At 46.1% G+C, this 23,512-nt stretch overlaps 1 protein-coding gene across 8 annotated transcripts in view; it reads left to right on the top strand.

The window, feature by feature from the left end:
- The first annotated feature begins 4,647 nt into the window (after positions 1–4,647).
- The window catches only part of LOC138265356 (uncharacterized), a 34,718-nt gene continuing 15,853 nt past the window's right edge, over positions 4,648–23,512 (top strand). For 2 of the 8 annotated variants that reach the window (XM_069212998.1, XM_069212992.1), the window contains exons 1-4: positions 4,652–4,891; positions 5,382–5,432; positions 12,233–12,695; positions 18,226–18,331. In XM_069212998.1, the coding sequence (XP_069069099.1) occupies positions 4,788–4,891; positions 5,382–5,432; positions 12,233–12,695; positions 18,226–18,331 (724 nt within the window). In that variant the 5' untranslated portion in view covers positions 4,652–4,787. Of the gene's footprint in view, positions 4,892–5,381; positions 5,433–6,379; positions 6,862–12,232; positions 12,696–18,225; positions 18,332–23,512 lie in introns of those variants that run through there. The other 6 variants (XM_069212994.1, XM_069212999.1, XM_069212995.1 and 3 more) reach the window with 6 other exon arrangements.

The raw sequence follows: 23,512 nt of genomic DNA, 5'->3' as shown, positions 1-23,512 counted from the left end.
GTGCTGCAAAAGACCTGTTGGTGTGGCCTAGGACCCTGCCCTATACTCACCTTAAATCTGGAAGATTGTTCCTACCGGTTGTTGTGGAGTATCTGTTTGCTGCATATGTTTTCTCTCCCGCAAGGTAACAATGCAGCTTCAGAAAACGATACTGACAACCTGTGCTAATTTCTATTGCAAAACATACTTAACTGATCGGGTTGATTCTGGTGCCTAAATATAGATAAAGATACTTGTTATTTGTGTAAATTAGTGTTGATCTCCCTACTGGGTTGTGTGTCTCATTTATCGACTATGTGCCTATGGTAAATGTCTAACACTCCTCTCTTATAAGCCTAAGGATGCTTGACCACAGTAGCCCCTAAGAGAGCACCTTGGGATTGCTAGAGCAAGCCCCTGCCCACATATAAAGGAACCCCTGTACTCTTTGCACAGTATACCTCATTTTGATATGCCTTATAAAGAGCCAGCTTCCTTCAAAGGTCCACTAGTAGCATTTAATTTACAGGCCCTGGGTACCTGTAGTACCACTTTACTAGGCGCTTACAATTAACCTGAATGTGCCAATTGGCTGTAAGCAATTTTTACCATGTTTTTAGGAGGGAACAAAAGGTTTAGGGATGACCCTGCAGGGTGGGCAAAGTCCAGCACCCATAAGTTTTAACCTCTAGAAATACACAGTTAAAATTAGAAGACTAAACCCGATAGCTGGCATGGTTTGCAGCTCAAATCCTTGCAGGCCATCCAGCATTTCCGGACCCAGCTCTTAGTTACCTGGGAACGTATGGACAATCCCACTCATCTTGGTGGCCTATGCATGCTTCTTCATGGCCCTCCTAGATCTCAAATCCTGGTGCCAGGCCTGTTGCCTTGCATTCCTTTTGGGTGCCCCAGCTCTGTTGATCTGTGCTTCCTTTTCATTATTCTGAAGTAGTTTTTCAGATCATCTTCTTACTTCCCCTGTACTCCTCGGCTGTGCATCTTCAGCTCTGCAGTTGCCCACGGCACATGCAGTGCACCTTCCTGAAAGGGGTGCCACCTTGGTGCTCATTCGGGCACATTCACCTTGCGGTCCACTTGTCGGGACCCCCCATGGAAGCCCCACGTTTGGCGCTCTCCCCTCGTCATTTCCAGCACCTAGCGTGCTATGGCCAGGTACTTATACCTGCCCCATCCAGGTGCTGCCCGCTTCGTTCCCCTGCTGGCCATGATGTCAGTCATGTCGCATTGCATAGAGTCTGGAGGCATTGGTGTATAGCGGTGAAATTTAGCCCTCTTTGGAGGCCATTGCCCCTGCCGCTGGGTGGCCCCCTTCCGCCCAGAACGGGCACAAATATGCAGTGCTATCGTTCAAGGCTGGGAAATAGGTTTGTGCATCAAAGCGAAGGATTCTGTGGCCTAGAGGCTAAGGTCTCAGACTCTCATCCTGAAGATTGAGGGTTCCAATCTAGGTGTGTCAGTAGTCACAGTCCTGCTTTCATTCTTAAGCGAATTGTTATCACCGTACCGACCCATATGGGCCTATGTCTGCGCATCATGCCGCAAGGCAGATAGTTTCAATAAGGCAAGCACAGCTACAGATGGCTTCAGCCGAGAAAGTGCATGGACTTTGCCCAGTTCTCCTCCCATCGACCTTGCTTATATGCTGCACTGCCACAGGGGGGCGGAGGGGAGGACTGATGCACGAATAGGGGGCTGTTGATAGCCAATTTTCTCGCAATGGAGCAGAGGTTGCTAGTGTTCAGTGTACTCCAGAAAATCGATGGGTCTGAGCCAGCTCCTGGAGACAACATTGATTTGGCGGGTCGAGCAAAGGGTATTTACTGAAACTGAAAGGCCGGAGCCGGGTGTCCAGAGTAGGCGATTGCTCTACATTTCGTTACGCTGGGGGGGTTATTACCATGTTGTCTTTGAACTTTAATCGTGTACAGGACGCGGTTTCCTGTGTGGTACAAGAAACAGTCTACTTGCTTCATCAGGATGAATATTTATAAGTGTTGCTTTAAACCTAATTTTCAGCCTGCAATGGTGCATAAGGTGTTTAGGCCACCAGGTGGCACTGGTGCACTGTTTAACCTTTAGTAAACATTAGGCTAAATGCGGATGATTGATTCTATTTTAATCACTTAATACTATTACAATATCTTATGTCCTGTGAGATTGATTCTGAGATTAATGCAATGTTTCATGTGGAGGGAGGATATGTCCTATATCTGAGATTCTTCTATTCTTCTGTTAAAATTCACAGGATGCCTATCTTTCTTCAACTAGAGGGGATGGTGTTAATATTATCTAATGATGCGTCTAATTACCCTTTGAAGTGAGATTGGTTAGTATAAAGGGGGATCTATAGGTCATTTCCACACAAAAATGCAATCGCATACCTTTGAGGCTCTGTATTTCAAAGAACATGCCACATACGTGTGCATACGAGAGCGAACGTGCAAACTTTCATGGGGAGGTTTGTTTGATTATTTTGACATGGGACCACGCAGGTGGGTCACGCGAGCGGCACCTTAAGGAGATAGGCCAAGAGTAATTTTAACATAAAAGTTCCCGAAAGGCATGCTCTGGCTGACTACACGGCCTCCGCACGCCTCATCCTGGACATCCCCCGCCCCAGCCACATCACAGCCCACCTGAGAGACCTGCACTGCCTCCCCATCAACAAGAGAATCACGTTCAAACTCCTCACCCACGCTCACAAGGCACCACAACACTGGACCAGAATACCTCAACAGACTGCTCTCCTTCTACACCCCGACAGCTTTGTTCCGCTGACCTTGCCCTCGCCACCATCCCCCAGGTGAGTAGTGAGCTTTACAAATGCCTCGATTGATTGATTGACTAGGGGATCCTAAGTAAACCGACCACGGCTATTGCTATTGTAATTATCTTCACATATAACCTTTGGGCTATAATCGATGCAAGGGGATAGTGCCAAACGGAGTTTACAGAATCCCCAGGGGTGGAGCGCCAGCATTATTTTAGGCAAGGCGCTCCCTGGCCTAAGTGGGCCACTCGATCATTAATCCCCTGACACATTCTGCCACATGGTGTGGTTATGCACAATGGCCTGAGTGCAAGGAGTAGATAGGTGGACCTGTGGCAAAGGTGTAATTTTCTGTGGGATTGTGCATTCTTTACAGACATTTAATTGTTCCATTTATTTTCCAAGGTACCACGGTCAACAAGGTAGGTAAGACCCTTCAAGGGCCGCACAGCCTCTAAGCACCCAGGTTTGAGGAATAGAATTCGAAGGGGAAGTCATGGGGACAGGAGTCAAATTACTGGATGCTGGCACTGCCAGGTCAGGAGGAACAGTGGGTGCCAGCGAGGAGACTGTAACTTGCGGGTTAGATCTACGGTTTGGTGGTGTGACTGATAATCAGATTAATTCTGTTGATAACCTGGCATTTTCTCCCCATTATTCCCAAGGTTGTGCATAGATACTCTACACTGAAACTTTCGCACAGCAGAGTGATAGTAAACCTTATGCACAGTATCACATCTGGAGTGAGTGTTGCGGTCACAATAGGCAAACACCTCGGGCTGAGCTTCAATTGGTGTTTAGTGTATCCTGTATTGCATAATTGCAGGTGTATATATGTTATAGTGTGGTGCTACCAATTAAAATGGTGTGTACACCATGTGCATTTCTTTCTTTCGTTGGGTTCAAGGTGTGGGTGATCGGCCACTCATTCATCTCTAGGGTGGTAAGATGGGCAGAGACAAGGACCTGGAAGCCCGGTTTTACCCACAAGCACGCGGATAGCATGGCGTGGTTTCCCTGGCATGCATTGGCGCAGTTTGGGCACCAGGCTGCAGCAGAGATTAGCGGGGGTGGGTCCCCACCGCACATTATAGTAATTCACCTTGGTGGCAATGGCCTCATCTTTCGGGGCGCTGCACGCCGAGCAAGGCAATGAAGGCTACCATAGGTGAAATCAGCAAATCCATGGGGCACTGTGAGTTATGGTGATCTGAGATGATCCTGTGCAAGGTATGGCAAGGAGAGAGGTCTGGGGATGCCACTGAACATTCCCTCAGAAGGGTAAATAGCGCCATGACCAAGTTCACCAGGCAGAGGGGTTTGGTTCTATAAGGCATGGGCTAATTAACACAAGCAACGTGGAGTACTTTGATAAGGACGGGGTGCACCTGTCAGAGGTTGGTATGGGATTGTTCCTATTGGACCTGCAGGGAGTACTGGAAACTGTGGGTTGCAGGTGATTTGGGTGCCTGTCATTGTGGGGCGAGCCCTGGATGTGACGGTGGCCGCATCCAAAGCATTGGCGGAGTTACAGGGTGATCTGGAGGCAGTTTGGTACATAAGGGTACCAGCTCAGGGAGCACAGTAGGGGTGCTATATACCAAATTCCCGTGAGTCTAAATGGCAGGACTCTGGGATGCAAGCAACAGTGCCCCGTTCGTCCTTCGGGCAGTTGCAAGCCTGAGCAACCGGGGGCTTGCCCTGTGACCCTCTGCCTTCAAAAAGGCATGAGTTCTGGGCAAGGAGCCAAGCCGTCAGGTCGCAGACACCGAAGACAGGTGTGGGCCGGATCGGGCCGGTCAGTGGCAGTGGCCAACAGTGGCCACCTTTTAAATTTCCCTCTCTCCCACGGGAGCAATCATTGGTTGCTTCCATCGGTGAGGGGGGTCGCCTGGGCGGGCGTCAGGGGCGGCCAGGACAGGTTAAGTAGCTGGCAGGTTTTTCCCAGATTACACATCGCTGCCTGGGTCCCCCCGATGATCGCTGACGCTGCCATGTGCCGGCTCAAGCACCGATGCGTCGATGGGTAAAGGACCTTTTTTCGCCTTTTCCGCCTGGGGTTGCTGCCCGTGGTCATGTAAGAGCCCTCGTGGGGGATTGGCTGGTTCTGGAGCAAAGGTGAGGAGAGGTGGGCATGTGCTGATGTGGACTGGAGAGGGAAGCAGCGGCTTCTTGGGCGGGGGTGGCGCAATGTTGCTTTTAGGGTCAGTGCTTAGTTGTGCCTCCTGCTGATTTTTGGTTTTTGAGATTGTCTTGGTGGTCGACCCAGGAGCAGGCAGGTGGCGCATTTGTGGTTCACTGCACAGAGGTTTCTAACATCGGAGTACATTTTGTTTTGCGACTCCGCGGTTACATAATGCTCGGCGCAAAACAGACACGCTCACTTTTTTGTGTTAAATAGCGTCAGATAAACCGTGAACTGCTAGTGTTGATGGGCGTGTATTTGGTTGTAACTCAGCCTTTCATCCGTACGTGGGTGATGAATGTGTTCCACGGCATTGTATTATTAATTAGAGATACAATTCACAGCGTCTCGAGGCTGCAGTCAGCGCTATGTGAGTGCATCATTAAAAAGGCAATTTTTTATAACTCAGATCTTGGTTTGCAGGTGTTGTCGGTGGATTTTGGCATGGAAGAGCTGGCGCTGCATGGTCCTGGGGTGAGGAAAGGGCACCGCAATGTGGCTGTTAACCTTGATTATGAGGGGCCGGCGGTATAGCCGTGGCTAATGTGCCACGGTCATAATACACTGGCAGATCACCACCAGCCTGTTGGCGGTGTTACCGCCACTGTTCCGCTGGCCGCCAGGGTCATAATGACCCCCTTTATGTATTGGATTTGCCCATGCGAACACTATGCTGTACTATTTAACTTTGTCATGTTTATGAATTGTAATAATAAATACGGCCAGAGAATGTTATTTTCTGTAACGCAAGAAATTGGTTTGCTTTGGGTCCTTCTTGTAGATATGACCGGTCTCGCTGCGGTCCCCCACCTATACTCCTGGACTGGTAGTTCACCTCCTTTAAGGGAGGAAAACTCACTAACACAAAACTGTAGCACCGAATGGGTTGGCTACAGGGACATTTGGCTCATCAGATAGGTGGGCAGCTTAGGTTATTCATCGCTGTCTGCCCGCCTGTAAGTTAACCCACCACGTTGGCATATTTCATTTCTGAAATAAACCCGCAGCAATCTGTTTTCCAGCAAACAATGTGTTGTCTGAATTATTTCATTTCTTGTGCGCTAAGCAGTCAGTTACCAAGGTTTGCTGGGGGGGGGGGGGGGGGGGAGGGCTGCCGGTTTGGGCACTATGCTCGTGGCTGCGGCCCCTGCATTCCTCTGGAGACTTCAGCTCTGCTGTCTCTGCGGTCCCTGCATTCCCCTGGAGACTTCAGCTCTGCTGTCTCTGCGGTCCCTGCATTCCCCTGGGCAGCTCTTCCCTTCCTCTCGTCTCCACAGTCCCTGCATTCCTCCGGAGTCCTCCCTCAGCTCGGCTCCTTTTCTTTGGCCAGAGCCATAAACCTCTGAAACCAGCCCCAGCAGTCCCCTCGGAGGTGTTTATGAGGGTTCGCTCCATTGCCACATCACGCGTCTCCATGGGAACCTGGAGGGACATTTAAATGCCGTCCACCCTTTTCCCGGATTCTCTCATGTGCATCCCCCTTCGCCAGCCCCACCCACTCCTGTGCTCCCCCCACCATCGAAAACCAATAACCAGCCACAGAACGCAAGCTTCGAGGTCTGAAAGAACTGTGCAGAGGGGACCGGGACAGACACCCCAGAGAGGTCACCAGGTCACCAAACTGGGGGTGGGTAGAGACGCCCCAGACAGGTCATCATCTCGGATCAGGGAAAAAGGGGCCCGGGAAGGGACTACCCGAGAGGGCACCAGCCTAGGTCACCAGGATTCGCAGGGCCGGGGGGTCACTCGAGGACGCCGCCCGGACAGCCATTCTCTGTATGGTTAGAGACCCCACCGATGAGGGTGCCCCTCCTTGGCGAGGCTATCACTGACCGACAGTCACATCACAGGAATGCACTGCACGTGAGCGCAGGAGAGGAGGGCCCAGCAGCATCTCAAGGAGGTAAGGGGATGTAATATTAGAGGCGGCCCTCTGTCCACTATAGTGTGTGTGTGATGGGGGGGGGGGGGCAGGGCGGAGGGGGGGTGTTGCTCTTATTTCCTCTCGCGCACACGCATCACGCGCACCTCTCGCTCACACACAAACACATGCATCCTTCTGGTTCTCTGTTGGTCTCTCTCCGGCGCGCACAGACAGCTGTTGCTCACTCCGCAGCAGGGGCTGCACGGCCCATTAAGCTTCTTTCCCAGATGCCCATGGACTCGAGTCCTAGCGTCAGAGGCTGTGTTCAGACAAATTCCGCTGCTTGAGGTTTATCGGACGGACCTGCTGGTCACAGCAGTCGCTATCGCGCTCTCGGTGGATGATGCGCACTCGTCCCAGGGGCAGCGGGATAACGCAAAATGATGCCCCTCGCCAGCGGAATGTGATAAGGGGCCACTGAGTCTCCCATATCTCACAGATATGGGTTGAATAGGCCCCCCTTGAAGGAGTGGGTGTCCCCTGGAGGGTTGGGGGTCCCCCAGCGCCGTAGGGGCCGCAGGAACCCACGATAGGCCCCTGTCCTAGGAGTCTGAAGATGCTGGCCCGCGGCGGCTGCCTCGTGGTCTTACTGTATCTTGGTGCCTGCAGCCAGGTGTCTGTACCCTAGTGTCCGTACCCTGGTGTCTGAAGCCAGGTGTCTGTACCCTGGTGTCCGTACCCTGGTGTCTGGATTCAAGTGTCTGTACCCTGGCGTAAGGAGCCAGGCGTCTGTACCCTGGTGTCCGTACCCTGGTGTCTGAAGCCAGGTGTCTGTACCCTGGTGCCCGTACCCTGGTGTCTGGATTCAAGTGTCTGTACCCTGGCGCAAGGAGCCAGGCGTCTGTACTCTGGTGTCCGTACCCTGTTGTAAGGAGCCAGGCATCTGTACCCTGGTGTCTGGATCCAGGTGTCCGTACCCTGGTGTCTGGGGCCAGGCGTCTGTGCCCTGGTGTCTGTATCCAGGTGTCGGTACCCTGGTGTAAGGAGCCAGTCGTCTGTGCCCTGGTGTGTGGAGACACGTGACTGAGCCCTGGTGTCTGGGGTCAGGTGTCTGTACCGTGGCGTCCGTACCCTGGTGTCTGGGGCCAGGTGTCTGTGCCCCGGTGTCTGGAGCCAGGTGTCTGGGGCCAGGTGTCTGTACCCTGGTGTCTGAATACAGGTGTTCGTACCCTGGTGTAAGGAGCCGTGCTCATCTCCGGGGTCCTTTGGTATCCCAGGGGCAGGGGAAGCGCTCCCAGCGGCTCTCAGCAGCTCACACAGGTGCCACAATGCCAACAGGATGTGGATGTGCCCGGAGCACGCGCACTGTGAAACGCGGCTTTCTTTTCACTAGTACAAATGTAAACAAGCATTTACAAAGGAGATATGTCTGACTTTGGAAATCTGGTCCAACGGTTCATTTTTACAATGTATTATTGCAGTCATATGTCACAAAAATAAAAAAAGAAGACTGACGGAAAACATTAAATGTAAACTGCTGAATGAAAACATAGCCACCATATTTAACGGAACGGCTGTGGCTCTTCCTTACCAGGAAGGTGTGTTTACACCACGCATAGAAACCTCTCTTAATGACCGTCACAGGAAAAAAGGATTAATATTGGCACAAACGCGAACTATTATTTGGATTACTGTATTCTGAAAACATTATTTATCACACACAAATGTGATTAAAAAAAGTGAAAATAGAAAGGCGGGAGTGATAAAAAACATTGGTAGATGACTGCGCAGAACACTGAAGTCCGCTTCTTTCGAGGTAAATGTCCACGTCATCAGGAAAAGTGAAAAGTGTTCCCACTCAGTGCAAGAGTGGGTTTGCCTTCTGCCCTATGATGTGCGCGGTGGTGGGCGGAAGCAAAATGTGAATGACAGTTAAATAGTCCAGCGGATGAAGACAGCTGACCAAAAGTCGTTATATGTTGAATAGACGTAGCATTTTTCATTTAATAATGAATTTGATTTTACAAGGATGGCAAAAGCGCTGAAGCTGTCTTTAGGCCGGACCCAAAAAACTCTTTCAAAATGTACCATGTTTACAGTGTGTGAGAGTGCTAAAGTGCAGGTGAGAAGGGTTGTGAAAGAAAGGAGGCCGGCTCAGTGGGACAACATAGTGCGCTTGAGAGAAGGTCTAGCAAGTGGAAGAAAAGGAGGATGTGGTAGGTAAGGGTGTGTGTTATGGAGAATTTTAGTAAGAGGAAGGTGTTCAGGTTGTGGGTAAAAAGAGGGTGCTAGAGAGAGTTGGTATATTAGAAGGGTGGCATCTAGGTTGGCAAAGATCTGACTCTATGATATGTGGTGGTCCAGACAGCTGGGGGCAGATTTTATAGCGCCGGCTAGCGCCATTCCATGATGCTGGCCGGGTACTATATTTATGGAATGGCGCTAGCCCGAGCTAAGACCCTCTTAGAGACCTTGGAAAGGATGCTAACAGGGCTGGTGAGGCGTAGGGGGAACCGGGGCTTGTGTGCCAAATCATGGCGCTACACTGTTTAGAGGCAAAAAAATTGCCTCTAAGAAGTGTAGTGCCATTTTCTGACACCCAATTCCCATGGACATGGCTCCTGTCTTAGTAAAGACAGGAGCCATGCCCACCACCCTAATGGCCACCCCAATGGCCAAATTTGTCCTCTGGGCATGGCCATTGGGGCCAGCGCTGTGCAGGGGGCCCAAGTCAGGGCCCCCGAGAAGTGATGGGAAAAAAATTAATATACTCACACTGGGTTACCTGGGATGGGTCCCCCATCCTTAGATGACAACCTGTTGTGGGTGGGGGTGTCCCTGGGGCCGGGAAAGGGCACCTGTGAGCAATTTCCATGGTCTCCGACCATGGACATATGTCTACAGATCCCCTTATGCCTGCCCAGACCCAGGTGTTAAATAATGGCGCTAAGCAAGCTTAACACCATTATTTAAGGCCCCCACCCCGTGCTGGATTTTAGCATGGGGGGATAAATATGGTGCAAATGCCATATTGTTCCTTTTCTGGACGGGAACGCATACCTTGAATCTCATTGACGCAAGGTAGGTTTTCCCCTCCAGAAAACAACGTAAACTCCATAACTTTGGTGCTAGACGTGTCTAGCGCCAAAGTATAAATATGGAGTTAGGTTTGCGCTGAATTAGCGCTAAAAAAATGACGCTAATTCAGTGCAAACCAAGTATAAATATGAGCCTTGATGTTCACGCACCTCTAGGTGGAAGAATTTGCCAGCAGCACAGGTGATGCCACAGAGCCTTTCCCCCACGTGTAGAGCACCAATCAAAGCCCCACTTTTTAATCTCTCGCTTGAGAAAGCGCATGTGCTGTCACTGCAAGATCTATGTACTTTTAAAAAACAAAGAACCCCCTCATTACTTACCATTGGTTGAATTCCTCGTCACTCTCACTTCTTTTGTTTTCATTTGTCAGCAACGGCCGCTGGGTTAATTTTGCCGGTCGCTCCAGGCAGCTAATATATTCATCCTGCAAGAACCTGGCTAGTTGCCTCAACCCCCTTACTGGATTTTTAGAAATCTTTACCCCTGCCAGTAAGACGACTTCAAATGGGTGCCCATAGGGTTGGCTTACCATGTATATTAGCACCAAGGTCCCGTTGCTCACTGTGGTCCTAGACATAAGCGACCATGGCTCCAGACCATGAAGATCATCGGCTGGACTGAGGACCACAAGCTGGCCTAGATAATAGCAAAAGTCCACATCAATCAATGCCCAGAGGAGAAGAAAGCATCACTAGGAAAAATGTAGGGCATCGTGAAGGGTGTCAGGATGCACCATCTAGATGCCTGATGGTTAATAACTGGGGATTTCAACTCAAACCTTCTACAAAGAGAGACTAATGATGAGCAAACCAACTCTCAAGATTACATTTGGAACCCCCCTACCCAGTTCTTCACAGAAAAGAAGCACAGAGAGAAATTAGGAAAAAGCATGATTTCCGCCTTACTAAAATCCTGGTCTGAAAGTTCTTAATGGAAGTTTTTTGGGGGCCTATACCCCCTGCGTGGACACGTACATCAGAAAAATATAATTCCACAGTTGACTATACATGAGCCAGTTTAGCAATGTTTAACCCGATAAACCACTTTTCTTCGACCAGCGCCCTGAGAGCGGCCATCATCTGCAGATTATAAACCTTGCAGCCAGTCTCACATATCAAAACACTGATACCCTGTACATGGATGGTCACACAGAGAATCTAGAGACTTGGGATACAGGAGAAGCTAACACCTGAAATTGAGGCAAATTGTGCCCAACTTTGGCAGGAACTACACATTAAAGATGGAAACCCTGTTGCCATCTGAAATGAATTTATAAGGAGGGTAATCGCTGCAAGGCTAAACAAATCAACTTATAAACATCATCCCCTGAGCTAAAAGAAATGCACACCTTGGTTTCCACCTATGTTAAGGAAGTTATAGAAAACTCTTTGAAAGCAATTACAGTGCCTTAATGTGTCACCTCAAGACCTAAACAAAGACGCCCAAACAAGATATCTTAGGCACCAGTACAAACATCTGGACAGCACATCAGGATGAGTTCCAGGCTAAACTGTGCTAGCAGAAAGAAGAACTCGCTTCTCATCTGGCAAATTATAAATTCAATCGAGAACAGAAGTCCACCTCAGAAGCTGTATATGTCTCACGACCTGTCACCCGACCAAGCAGAGCCTGGTCCTCATGCCAGATCTGGGCTATTACTAGGCACTTCCACATCATAAGGAAAAATCATCTCTCTCTACATAGCAGCGGGGGCAACAAACCACTCCACTGGGGTGGGATTTACTTAACACATGAGGGGACATGTAAGCTCTATGTGTCTGAAAGTGCTGGACTAGCATTTCTTGAAAACCTTTTTGTAGCCATGATGTTTACACAATATCAGATACCTTAGCATCTCTGGGCCGCACAACTCTAAGGGCGGTTAGCCTTGTTACTGGCAGAAGCCTCTTGTAAGCTAGAAGAACACATACTGCATTAGCTTTGCAGATAGTGCTCATTAAATCACACCTCTAAAACTGCAACTCACAATGTCCATTCACAACTACAGCTTCAAAAGTGCAGAAATGCCTCGCTCTGAAGTTTAAGAGCAGCAAAGTATCATGTTACTCTCCACTCAATACAATAACAACTTGTTTCTCTACCTCTTTCCTGTTGTGATATCCTTTATTCATTTGTTACGTCTTAAGGTTTTTTGTAAGCTGTGATGATGCCACCTGTGTGAGAGATGAAAGAGTTTCACTTTAAGAATAATATGCTGACAACAAGGATTATGGCAGTTTTTCTCCATTGTTTATACTTCTGCTAAATCAGAAATTCTATTGTTCCTTTCTCTTTGACCCTGAAAATGCAGACTTATGAGCTTCAACATGGCTAGAGGGCTTGGAAGAATGCTCCAAGAAGACCTTATCTGCCCCTCTTGCCAGAAGCCTTACGACCTCCCGCTATTTCTTCCCTGCTCTGACAGCCTCTGCAGGACCTGTATCCTTCAAGAGAAGAACTTGGCCTCTTCTAAGAGCAACTCAGAACATTCACAGACCAGAAAATCTCCTGGAGAGAGTTGCAGCATTTACTGCCCTGGTTGCCGGTGCAAGGTGGAACTGCCCAGCCCTTCCTGGGAAAAAGTTATGACTTATCTTCCTGTGAACTGGACTCTGAAGCAGCTTTTGGAGAAGGATGCACTGTCCATAGGTGATTGTGTTCTGGGCATTGTGGATCACAATGGGCAGGAGGGCTTGAAAGAAGATTCCCAGGCGCACACCATGTCAGCAAGTGGTTGCAGGAGACTGAATGACACACTGGATACAAGTGGAGAAGTAAGTTAACTCTTTAAATCAACAGGGTAGGCTACATGCATGAAAGAACTAGTGAAAAACGGAAAGGCGTATCTGCATGGTTTAATTGGCCCCAGTTGTTCCGCCATAGCTTAAGTGAGAGGCTCGGATAATGATATTAGGATATTTTTTAGCCCAACAATGCCAGCCTCCCTCTCCTTTTACCTTCCTTTCGGAAGTCTGATAGTTCGTCACCATGTCTTATTCTCATGATACTGTGAGGTTTCCCCGTGATGAACAGAGAGATACACAAAGTCTTGAACTACACACGCACATACACACACACGTGTCTCTGTGTGTGTTTGTATATATATATATATATATATACAGACACATATATATATATACACACACACATATATATACATATATATATATATATATATATACACATACACACACACACACACATACCGTATTTATCGGCGTATAACACGCACCGGCGTATAACACGCACCTCATTTTAAAAGGAAATTTCAGAAAAAAAAACCATTACATTTTATCGGCGTATAACACGCACACATCATTTGCCCCCTATTTTCAGGGAGAAAAAGTGCGTGTTATACGCCGATAAATACGGTATATATATATATATATATATATATATATATATATATATATATAGTTATAGTGAGGGCCTAGTTTCCATAGGAAACGTGTTTTTTGTTTTGTTTTGCTAATAACTTTGAAAAATGTAGAAATTCACTTAAAAAACAAATGTTATAGGGACTTTATAGTTAGGTTCACATTTTAAACATACGAAATCATAGACATTCACCTGTTATAGTTAGAGTTACCTCAAGTAACTATAACTTGTGCCCTAAGGCAATTATAACTCGCACCCTCGCCATGCACTGCTAATTACCCTACAAATTACAGCATTCATGACATCTTTGATGACATCATTGATAATATCAGTGTAATATTTGAGGAAACATTTTTGATGAAAAAACTGTGCATGGTGAGGGCGTGAGTTATAGTTACTTTAGGGCATGAGCTATAGTTACATGAGGTAAATCTACAACTGGTGAATTTCTATGGTTTCATATGTTTAAAATGTGAGCCTAAATATAACGTTCCTGTACCCTTTGTTTTTTTCAAGTGAATGTCTATGCATTTTTAAATGTTATTTCCTAACTATGATGTCCCTGTAACTATGCTATAACTAATGCCTTAAGGTAACTATAACTCGCATCCCTGCCCTGCAAAATTTTCCCATCAATAATTTGATTGCAAATGTTGCAGTAATATTATCAGTGATGTCATATAAGGTGTCAAGAGTGGTGTAATATGTGTGGACCCCCACCCCACAGTGGGGAGCCCCGGGACCCCGAGGCCTCAGCCGGCTTATATATACAGTATATAACGCTCTTGCTAACAGTTATTAGATAAGATTACCTGTGGATGTGTGGATAGAGGACATTTATAGATAAATAAATATCAAGGAGAAAATGAGGTAAATTTAGGTTGTATATGAGAAAGTATGAAAACAATAATAGATAAACGCACCAATCTATTATCAGGTATATATAGGAATCACAGAGGTAATTGAATTAAGTAAGGTTAATAGTCCCAACAGCATAGAAGTGGACATAATGATTGTTGTGAATAGTGATATTCTTTGCACATATTAATTTAGACAATTTGTGTAGCGTTGGGCAGGTTTTGTGGTGGTGGGGAGCTTGGTTTTTAATGTACAACATTTAATTTATTTTTAATAGACTACATGTCCCACAATGCACTAATAGGGGTCATAGGAGAGACACTATAAATAGGGGACATGGAGATTGGACTCATTTACTGTGATCAAGACCAGTAGGTCGAAACGCGTCGGTGGTGAAGGATGGTGATTTAATCTTGACTGCAATAGAAAGAAATAACTTCCTCCTGGATTGCGGTAGTGAAGTTGCTTGCAACTGTTTGTTCTTGGCTATATATATATATATATATATATATATATATATATATATATATATATATATATATATATATATATATATATATATATATAAATATATATATATATATATATATATATATACATACATACACACAAAATAGGAAATCTCAATTTATCCAATGCGATGTGCAGTTTTAGGAAACACTAACTTAGAGAGACTTTGTAAATCACAGCCTATTTAGTGGTCGGTAGCCAAGTTTGCAATCGATTACAGACTCGCAAAATGTTCATAGACCAGACCCTAGATCTCCATTTGGCTGATGCTAAACTAGAAGTGAAGTACCACAATAGTGAAAAGTTTTTAAGAGCAAACCAATAACGCAAAGAACAATTGCTTACATTTCTGTTTCTGTGGTAGAGTATGGAGAGGGGAAATTGGACAGAGTTCTCTTAATAATTCAAGGATAAAAATAAAGCAGAAGAGGTGACTATTTTCCATAAGAGGGTTACTCAACATAAAACTTTTTTTTGGGGGGGGGGGGGTTTGGCTCCGGTTTAACACAAGGCCGCTCTTCACAGAAGAACTGGTTAAATAAATTAGTTATCCAAAATCAGTAACCGGAAAAAGGGCTATCAGAATATAATAGAAATTACAAATTGCCTGGTTTATAGGCTGGTAATCTAAATTCCATCATCTCAATGGATGCATTGTATTCATGATCAGCGAATCATACTGATAGGAAGCTCAGCTACCATTTTTGTGGCATGGAAGTGATAATTCTACGTACAGAAATACCGCTGGTGACAAATTTACCACATACACGGGGAAATGGAAGATTGCACATTACTTCTCACCTATAAAATAGACTCAGAGATGGAGGTGGCTTAAAATTCACATTGTTGCTGCAAAGAAGGGAAATTGACCTGGTCCTGATGGGCCATTGATTTCTTCCAGCCCAGTTTACAAATCACCTTCCACGTGTAAGTCTCCACGTCAAAGAAAGAGGAAAACTCAAAATTCGAAAGCCAATCCTTATACACTATAGCAGAAATGACATGCGTTTTTATGCCAAGACTTCAGTTCGAATTTTGAAAGTTTAGTCTATAGATTTTGCTACATCATACATAATTCCTAGTAAGTGTTCCCTGAGTGGTGTCAAGGGAGTAGTCCACGGAAATTAGGTAAATACCCAAAGAGTTAGAACTTTGTAGGTATTCACAAATATTTGTGATGCATTGTATGCACACGCATTTCTAAAATCAAGCTAGACTGATTAAATTATAAGAGGTACATAAGGCATTCCATCCCTTTTTTTACAGGAGGTTAACATGTTTTCCATGTGAAGAAAAAAGGAAAAACACATGTTTTAGTTAAGCTTCCTCAATTTCAAAAGTGCTCATGAGAATAGTCTTCAGGGAAATGACTCTACACACAAAGGCTTAGGGCAGTGGTTCCCAACCTTTTGACTTCTGTGGACCCCCACTTTAACATTGATGGAACCCAGGGACCCCCACTGAATCATCATCGGAATCCAGGGACCCCCGCCTGTGTCATTACTGGAAGCTGGGGACCTAATTTGTCAATATTTGTTCATATTTGTTAATTTTCTAGGCTCTCGCGGACCCCCTGAGAACGCTTCGCGGACCCCCAGGGGTCCCCGGACCACAGGTTGGGAACCACTGGCTTAGGGAAAAGAAGTATGTGTTAAACATGTAGGCGATAGCCACACATTTACATGGATAATTTACAGAAATCATAGGTAATGCCTATATACTTCTGTTTTGTTCATGAATCATACAAGCTAGGAATGTCCAATAATGATCTTTGAGGATTGCAATACTAAATCACAAAATAAGAGTACGGGGTTCTTATCACGAAGGTAGGTCGGTAGTGTATCAATTGTGACACTAGACCACTCGTGACCCTCAACTAGAGGCGAAATGTGGGTGAGCTGTGGTGTGGTGTGTGGTCTGGAAGGGGGATTTCCTTTACGGACTAGGTGGTCTCACACACTATATAGTGTCATGCTTCATCATATGACCACCTAGCCCCACCCAGGTAGGACAGTGCCACCTGGGCGGACTCAACCTCACTGTTAAAAGAACAGGAGGGAGTGCGTAAATTAATTTTATTTCTGGAAAAGGGATCCAGCTATGCTAGGGAATTAAAAACACCTACTCAGATACCCGGGTGAATTTTAATAGAGGGTTCTGTGTGGTGTGATTAAAAAGGACTGGGGAACCGGTGTGAGAGCAATGACTCACAAGGTCACCTATCTAAAAGAAGTAGCCAAAAGAAGTTTGTGAGTCATTGCTCTCACACCGGTTCCCCAGTCCTTTTTAATCACACCACACAGAACCCTCTATTAAAATTCACCCGGGTATCTGAGTAGGTGTTTTTAATTCCCTAGCATAGCTGGATCCCTTTTCCAGAAATAAAATTCCCCTTCCAGACCACACACCACACCACAGCTCACCCACGTTTCGCCTCTAGTTGAGGGTCACGAGTGGTCTAGTGTCACAATTGATACACTACCGACCTACCTTCGTGATAAGAACCCCGTACTCTTATTTTGTGATTTAGTATTGTTTTTGGGAGTCGAGTACGGTTGTGTTCCTCCTCTATCCCCCCTTCTCCCATATGCTCTCTCTTAGTGTAATGTCTTTGAGGATTGCAGCCAAGACAGATTTTCAGGCTTATCATTGACTCTGCAATAGCAGCCAGTTTAGATACTCTATTTAAAAATATCATACGTTGATGTCTCAATATACTGGCAAGAATTTACCATTTGTGACCCAAGGTTGGACATCTCTGGTGTATACAGCTAGAAAGCTCTGCCACACCAAGATCCACTACAACACCCCGTAGATTTCATTGTTTGAAGTATTTGCTCAGCTTCTTCTATTTCTATGGAGAAAAGGCACTATTGGTTTGTCTGCCTCTAAAGCACTGTTTTGCATTACTTTACATCTAGAGGGCAGATCAATGCAAACACCCTCAGGTTTTTTGGGCAAGACACAATCTACTAATACATCCCGAGTGGGCTACCTAGAATCAGACATTAATGAGGAAAAATGTGTTGATGTCTCCAAAAAACCCACACATTGCATGCGTGTTGAGGTGCACAGCACAAATCAAATGTGCAGGATCCTTGTAATTTTATATATGTTTAGGAATTTGTACTTGAAGGATATGCCTAGAGTACAAATTATATACCATACAATGCACGCACCCCTCCACCATGGTGTGAGTTTGTGCAACAGGCAAGACAACCTTGATAGAGCATCAGCTCACAGCATGACAGCAGCAGCAGGCCAGTCTTAGCAGATATGGCTCTGCAATATGTGTCCCCCTTTTGCACAACAAGGCACAAGAAATTTAGTTGATGCTCTGTATTTAATTAAAATAATAAATCTGGCCCTCAATCAGAAGCAAAAATGTTGTAGTATGGCTGTCAGCAAGTCCATCTTCACACAACAAGACAAAGTGGAGGGCCTTACCATTATTAACTGAAGGATTATCTCACAAGGTTTATGTTCACTCCCATCTCTCTGAAGATGGAATTTACTATTGTTCTGCTACTGGCCACAGGTGTTGTTTTATATTTTTAGGGTGAAGAATGTTCACCACTTCTGCCCTCTGCTGGAAGCTTTGGAAACTGGTGCTGGGAGATGGGTGTGGATATTGCTGAGGATGAGATGGAGCAGTCTCTAATGGGTAAGTGATGGCACCAAATGCGGTTGCCACTTAAGACTCCTTAAAGTTTAGTGTGTTGAGTAAATGTATGGACTCATTTATTCAGTTACTCATATGTTATGGTAATTGTTTTTTGTAAAGCACTCGAACACCAGATGATTTCTTGACCCTGCAGCATATCGCCAGTGCCTAACAAGGTACCCACTCGAGAAGTCCATGCAGAAATATGTCTTTTCAATAACTGATATGATTTCATGATAAGTGGGACAACTCTCAAGGACAAAGGAAGAACAATCCAGAGAGACAGAGGTAACACGCAAGTCATCGGTACCTCTTGATATTTAGGAATGAAAAGCAGTGCTGCAGAAGATAATCAGAGCGTGTGACCAAAGTAAATCAGACACAGTACCAGAGATCACTCAATAGGGCCGTGTATACGACCTTAAAATTATTAGGGCCCTTACTAGTGAGCTACTGAAGACAATGTAGGTGTCAGCCAATCATCATTGAGATGGCTGTACTTTTGCCATCATGGCTACGAAAGTGAAAAATGTCCCATGGAGGAAAAATAATGCATCCAGATACAGATTTAGACATTTGGCCTGACATGGTTTGAGAAGTATCATGCTTGACTTTCAAATTTCTAATCAGTAATGGTCTAGAGCCAAATTGTTGGGACAAAATAGGTCAGTGCTGGGCTCTGATGGGTTAGTAAAGTGAGGAATCTCCATTTTGTCATCAATTAGCCTGAACCCCGACCCCCACCCCTTAAAACTAAAAATACCCCGACCGCCCTGCCCTTAAAACAGCCCAGTCCCAGCCCAACTTACCTCCTCCTTGATCGCTCCGTCCTCCTCAGCCAACTCCCTTCTTCTGTGCCTTAACCACGCATGTACGTGGCTCAGCACATGCGTGGTTAAGGCCCTTTACAAGGAAGTAGTGGAAAACGAAAGCGTTGTTCCGCTTTCGTTTTCCACTACTTCGTTGTTCAGGAAGGACTCGTTCGGGATGCTTCCTGCACTGCTCACTAGATGCCAAGGAATCCTATTCAAGTCTTGTTGTTGAGCAGACAAGTCTTTCTGAAGGGGATGAGGGTTTGCAATTTCTATGTAGTGTGAAGGAAAATAACACTCAATTAATTTTATTGTTATGTATGTCTTTGGTTGGAAGACTTTTGCCTGAATTATCAGATACTAGACCTAGTTATTCGTTGCTATGGTGAACAACCGGGTGCTTATCAAGGGATCAATGCCAACCAATGCCTGTAAGCTGGGCAAAGTAAGAGAAGAAGTAATTGAAGCCATTCACAGCAGGCTTGCTCATGCCCCGGCAGCTAGCCCCCAGCCAGCAGAGTCAAGTAAATGTAGGAACTGTGGCCTGGGCCCTCACTCGGTTAATGCAAGGCCCACCCAAGGTCGATCATGTTCCCATTGCGGCAAGCTTAATTATTTTATCCACATCTGCCATAGCAATGTTGGTAGCTGCTGGACATGAGTGCCTGACACTCAGAAAAGTCACTCTCTCAGAGGACTTGCCTAAAGGGCTAACAGAAAGCACAAGAAAGGAGACAAGAGCGAATGATAGTGAGCATGACGAGGTATTTATGAACTACAATGAACAGAGGGCTGGAAAGGGAGACCACCTCCAATGTGCTCTGTGTGGATTGGAGAAACAGCCAGAGTGGCCCTTATAGACACATGAGCTTCGGTCAGCGTAATGGATCTAAACCAGTTTCCAGCCATCAGGCGTTGACAGCCCCTCCACTCTGGCATATCATTTGCGGCTGAAATATTTCAAGATGTGATTCACGAGGTGCTGTCAGAACTGGACGGTGTCCTGAATAACAGTGTTGACATACTGATATATTCAACTGCATTGGAGGAAAATGATGCCCGACCTTAGGCTACCCTCACACGACTGTCTGACCAAGGCCTGACCCTGCACCAGTGCAAGTGATCATTAAGCAAGACCTCCATCAAGAAGCTTCTGAAGGCCACCTACTGCAGACAATTCTTAACGGGGCTAGCCAACCTATTGGAGCCATTCCAGGCACTCACCAAGGAAGATGTGACTTGGAGTTGGGCCCAGTGTGCTGGCACTGTGTTCCAAATGGGTTCCAAATGAGCTCTGTTCCAAGACACCACCATGATGTACTTTGAACTACGACATCAGATGGAACTAATTGAGGACGTCAGCCCCATAGGGCTAGGAGAGGTGCTATCACAGGAAAGAGGCCATGGAGAGTGGATCTCCATCACATATGCAAACAGAGCTCTAACTGGTACACAAACCCGCTCAGTGCTGATTGAATGACAGGTGGTAGCCATCTGATGGGGGTGTCGCCAAACACACAACACTGGCAGGAGTTTTTCACAATCACTGTCTCAGATAGAAAGATGGGCAGTAAAGCTGCAATTGTACCATTTCAAGGATGCTTATCGACTCTGAGCAGGGAATCCCTCCAACTACCCGAATCAACCCTGTCTACAAGGGAAAGGCAGTGCAACTTTAAACGTGGTGCTCGTCAGAAAATTGATCAAGAGCAGATGATCAGAGTGGGAGCCTTGTCCCGGTCATGACTGAAGATGCGTGACCTCAACCCTGGACACAATTAAGCACGGACTTAGGGAGTTTTCCAAATTTCAAAACAACCATAGTAGTCATGGACGCATTCCATGTACCACGCGGTGAAACTAACGTTGTAAACCTCTTTTCAAAAGATAAGGTCCATTCTCCATAAAGCGTTTGCCATGTTTGGACTGCCACTGGAAATCAAGGTAGACAATGGACCTCCTTTTAAAGGACATGAAATTCACATACTACCTTAATACCCTTAGAATCCAGCATCGGAAAATCACCCCTCAACTGCCCTAGGCCAATGAGGAGTTTGAGCACTTAAAGCGCATGCTTAAAAAGTGCTCTGGACCAGTTCTTGAGGGCTTATCAACACACACCACACAGCACCACATCATGCTCTCCCATTGAGCTACTGTCTCACTAGGTGGTGAGAAACAGTATTCTTACTGGACCATCATTAAAAAAAGCAGTGATGGACCGAACCCGATTGCAACTCAAGAGATAAGCCACAAATGACAAGGCCAACCAAGCTCACAGAGCCCAGGCCCCCACCTAGTGGGTGAGAGACCATGTGATGGTCAAGGACAGATACCCAGGGTAGAAATTAAGACACCTTTCAAAAAGACCCATGGCTCATAACAAAGATCATGGGCACCATGGTCACTGCTCAAAGGGTAGGTTGTAGGTGGCCAGCCGAAATGTGTCATTTCAATAAAATCAAGATGCCCTGGTGGGGACAAAGATGTCAGCGGAAGGATTGGGATCAGGATCCAATCCTGTGGAGTATGGCAGTACCAGCTAGCTAACACTAACATCTATTCCTGGGTGCTCCTTGCCTTTCAGGCTGATCACACCACCTGGAGAGAATCTGAGAGTGACCGGTGGCAGGCTGGTTGCTGAGGGAGACTGGCATGATTGTCCCACCAAGACCCATCCCTGCTCCAAATTGAGCCTCGGATAACTATGGTAGTACCACCGATGGCGGTGGTTCCCAGAGGTGTCCAGGAAGGTGTGGATACCAACCAGCGTGGGAAGGGATGTAGTGGAAGACCTGGCCACTATCAACGAGTCATGACATAGCAGGCAACCTCTAAGCTGGGCATGGCGGAGGGAAAAAATAAAGGAGAGGTGGGGCACTCAGGGTCACTCTTGCACTGCACTGACTGCATTTATGTGTGTTTTGTCCCGCACCAATGACGGTTAGTATGAGTGAGGCCTGCACTTAGGCCGGAGACATCACAAGTGAATGTGTCTTGCAAGCCATACCCACTGTTCTCTGCGTAATTGTTCTTCAGCAAGGTTCACGCTGTACAAACAGCAATACACATTTCTATGCATGCTTCTATACATAGTTCTCAGGGTGATGGCTGTCCGACCCACCTCACTGTGCAGTGGTTTACATACTGCCGCTTCGTCCACAGTCTGGAGACTTCGAGCACGTTGGTGAAACGGGGAAGGCTAATGGCCATGCCCAGCCTGCTCCTACTATTATTTGGGTGAACACGGGCCTAGCTTGGTCAGTAAGATTTGGGTGGGGGATATGAGCTTCAGACTTCCCAAATATATAATGTTAGAACACATTATACCACAAGCATAAAACGGTCTTAAGGGACATTGAAAAGGCAAAGGAATGGAGTAGGGTAACTAAGTGAGAGAAATGACAATATTTTGTAAAATAAGCAACATTTTTGAAGACTTTGAAGCCTGAGAGATGGAGAGAGTGTGTATGGAGAGAGTGTGTATGTGTGTTACCAGAAAATATATTTATTAGGGGGATGTAACACCCCAAACACCACCCCCGAAACTATGCCCCTGTGGATGACAGGTCACATGCACCTGTCCAGAGGCATTCACACATCCGACAAACTTTCTTGACTGCTATCTCCCAACACTTGTAATATACATGCCAACCCTCCTAATTCAGACAGGAGATTAATGATTTGAAGGTTAGTCTCCTGCCTCCAGATTCCTGCAAGCAGAAACCCAATTTGGTTTGCTGAATCATGATCTGCTGGTAACAAGGCAAAAGCATACATGCCAGTATACCAGATTCAGGAGAAAGACTCCTGACTCTTGAGGACAAAAAATGCTTCATCTTAGCTGCCTCCCACCTGAAATTGCTTCTCATTCAATCAATAGGGGATCAATAGGGAAAATACATTCTCCCTATTATTATTTTTTAAATCCCTCACTTCCATCTTCTAAAATGTTGCCATGTATGTAAAAGTGAAATGTGGATGCCGGTCATGCACGCTCTCATCTCCCCATCCAAGAATTACCTCTGACATCAGAGGCTAATGCTTTGTAATTCATTCTTGGATGGAGAGTTTATAGAAAGTGTCAGGCCTAAACGCTTTATTTTTAGCAGTTTTGCATAGCACATACAAAAACAGGGTTTAGAACTCTACTGTCTTTGCCCTTTTATTAAACGCCCAAAAAAGAAATGCTGATTGTCTGTCACCATACATACCAATAGATAAACACGATTCAGGCAGATAAGTGGAGAAAACACATTCTCCCAACAATGTTTTTTATAAATCTATCCACTTGCTTGCTCTTCAATGTTGGCCTGTATGCTAAAGTCACAGGTATGTTCCTATAGGGCTGAATGTTGTAAGAGGGTTA

The sequence above is a fragment of the Pleurodeles waltl genome, chromosome 11 (genome assembly GCF_031143425.1).
Source record: "Pleurodeles waltl isolate 20211129_DDA chromosome 11, aPleWal1.hap1.20221129, whole genome shotgun sequence".
Classification (NCBI taxonomy): Eukaryota; Metazoa; Chordata; class Amphibia; order Caudata; family Salamandridae; genus Pleurodeles; species Pleurodeles waltl.
This window is presented reverse-complemented; position numbering and strand designations above follow the sequence as displayed.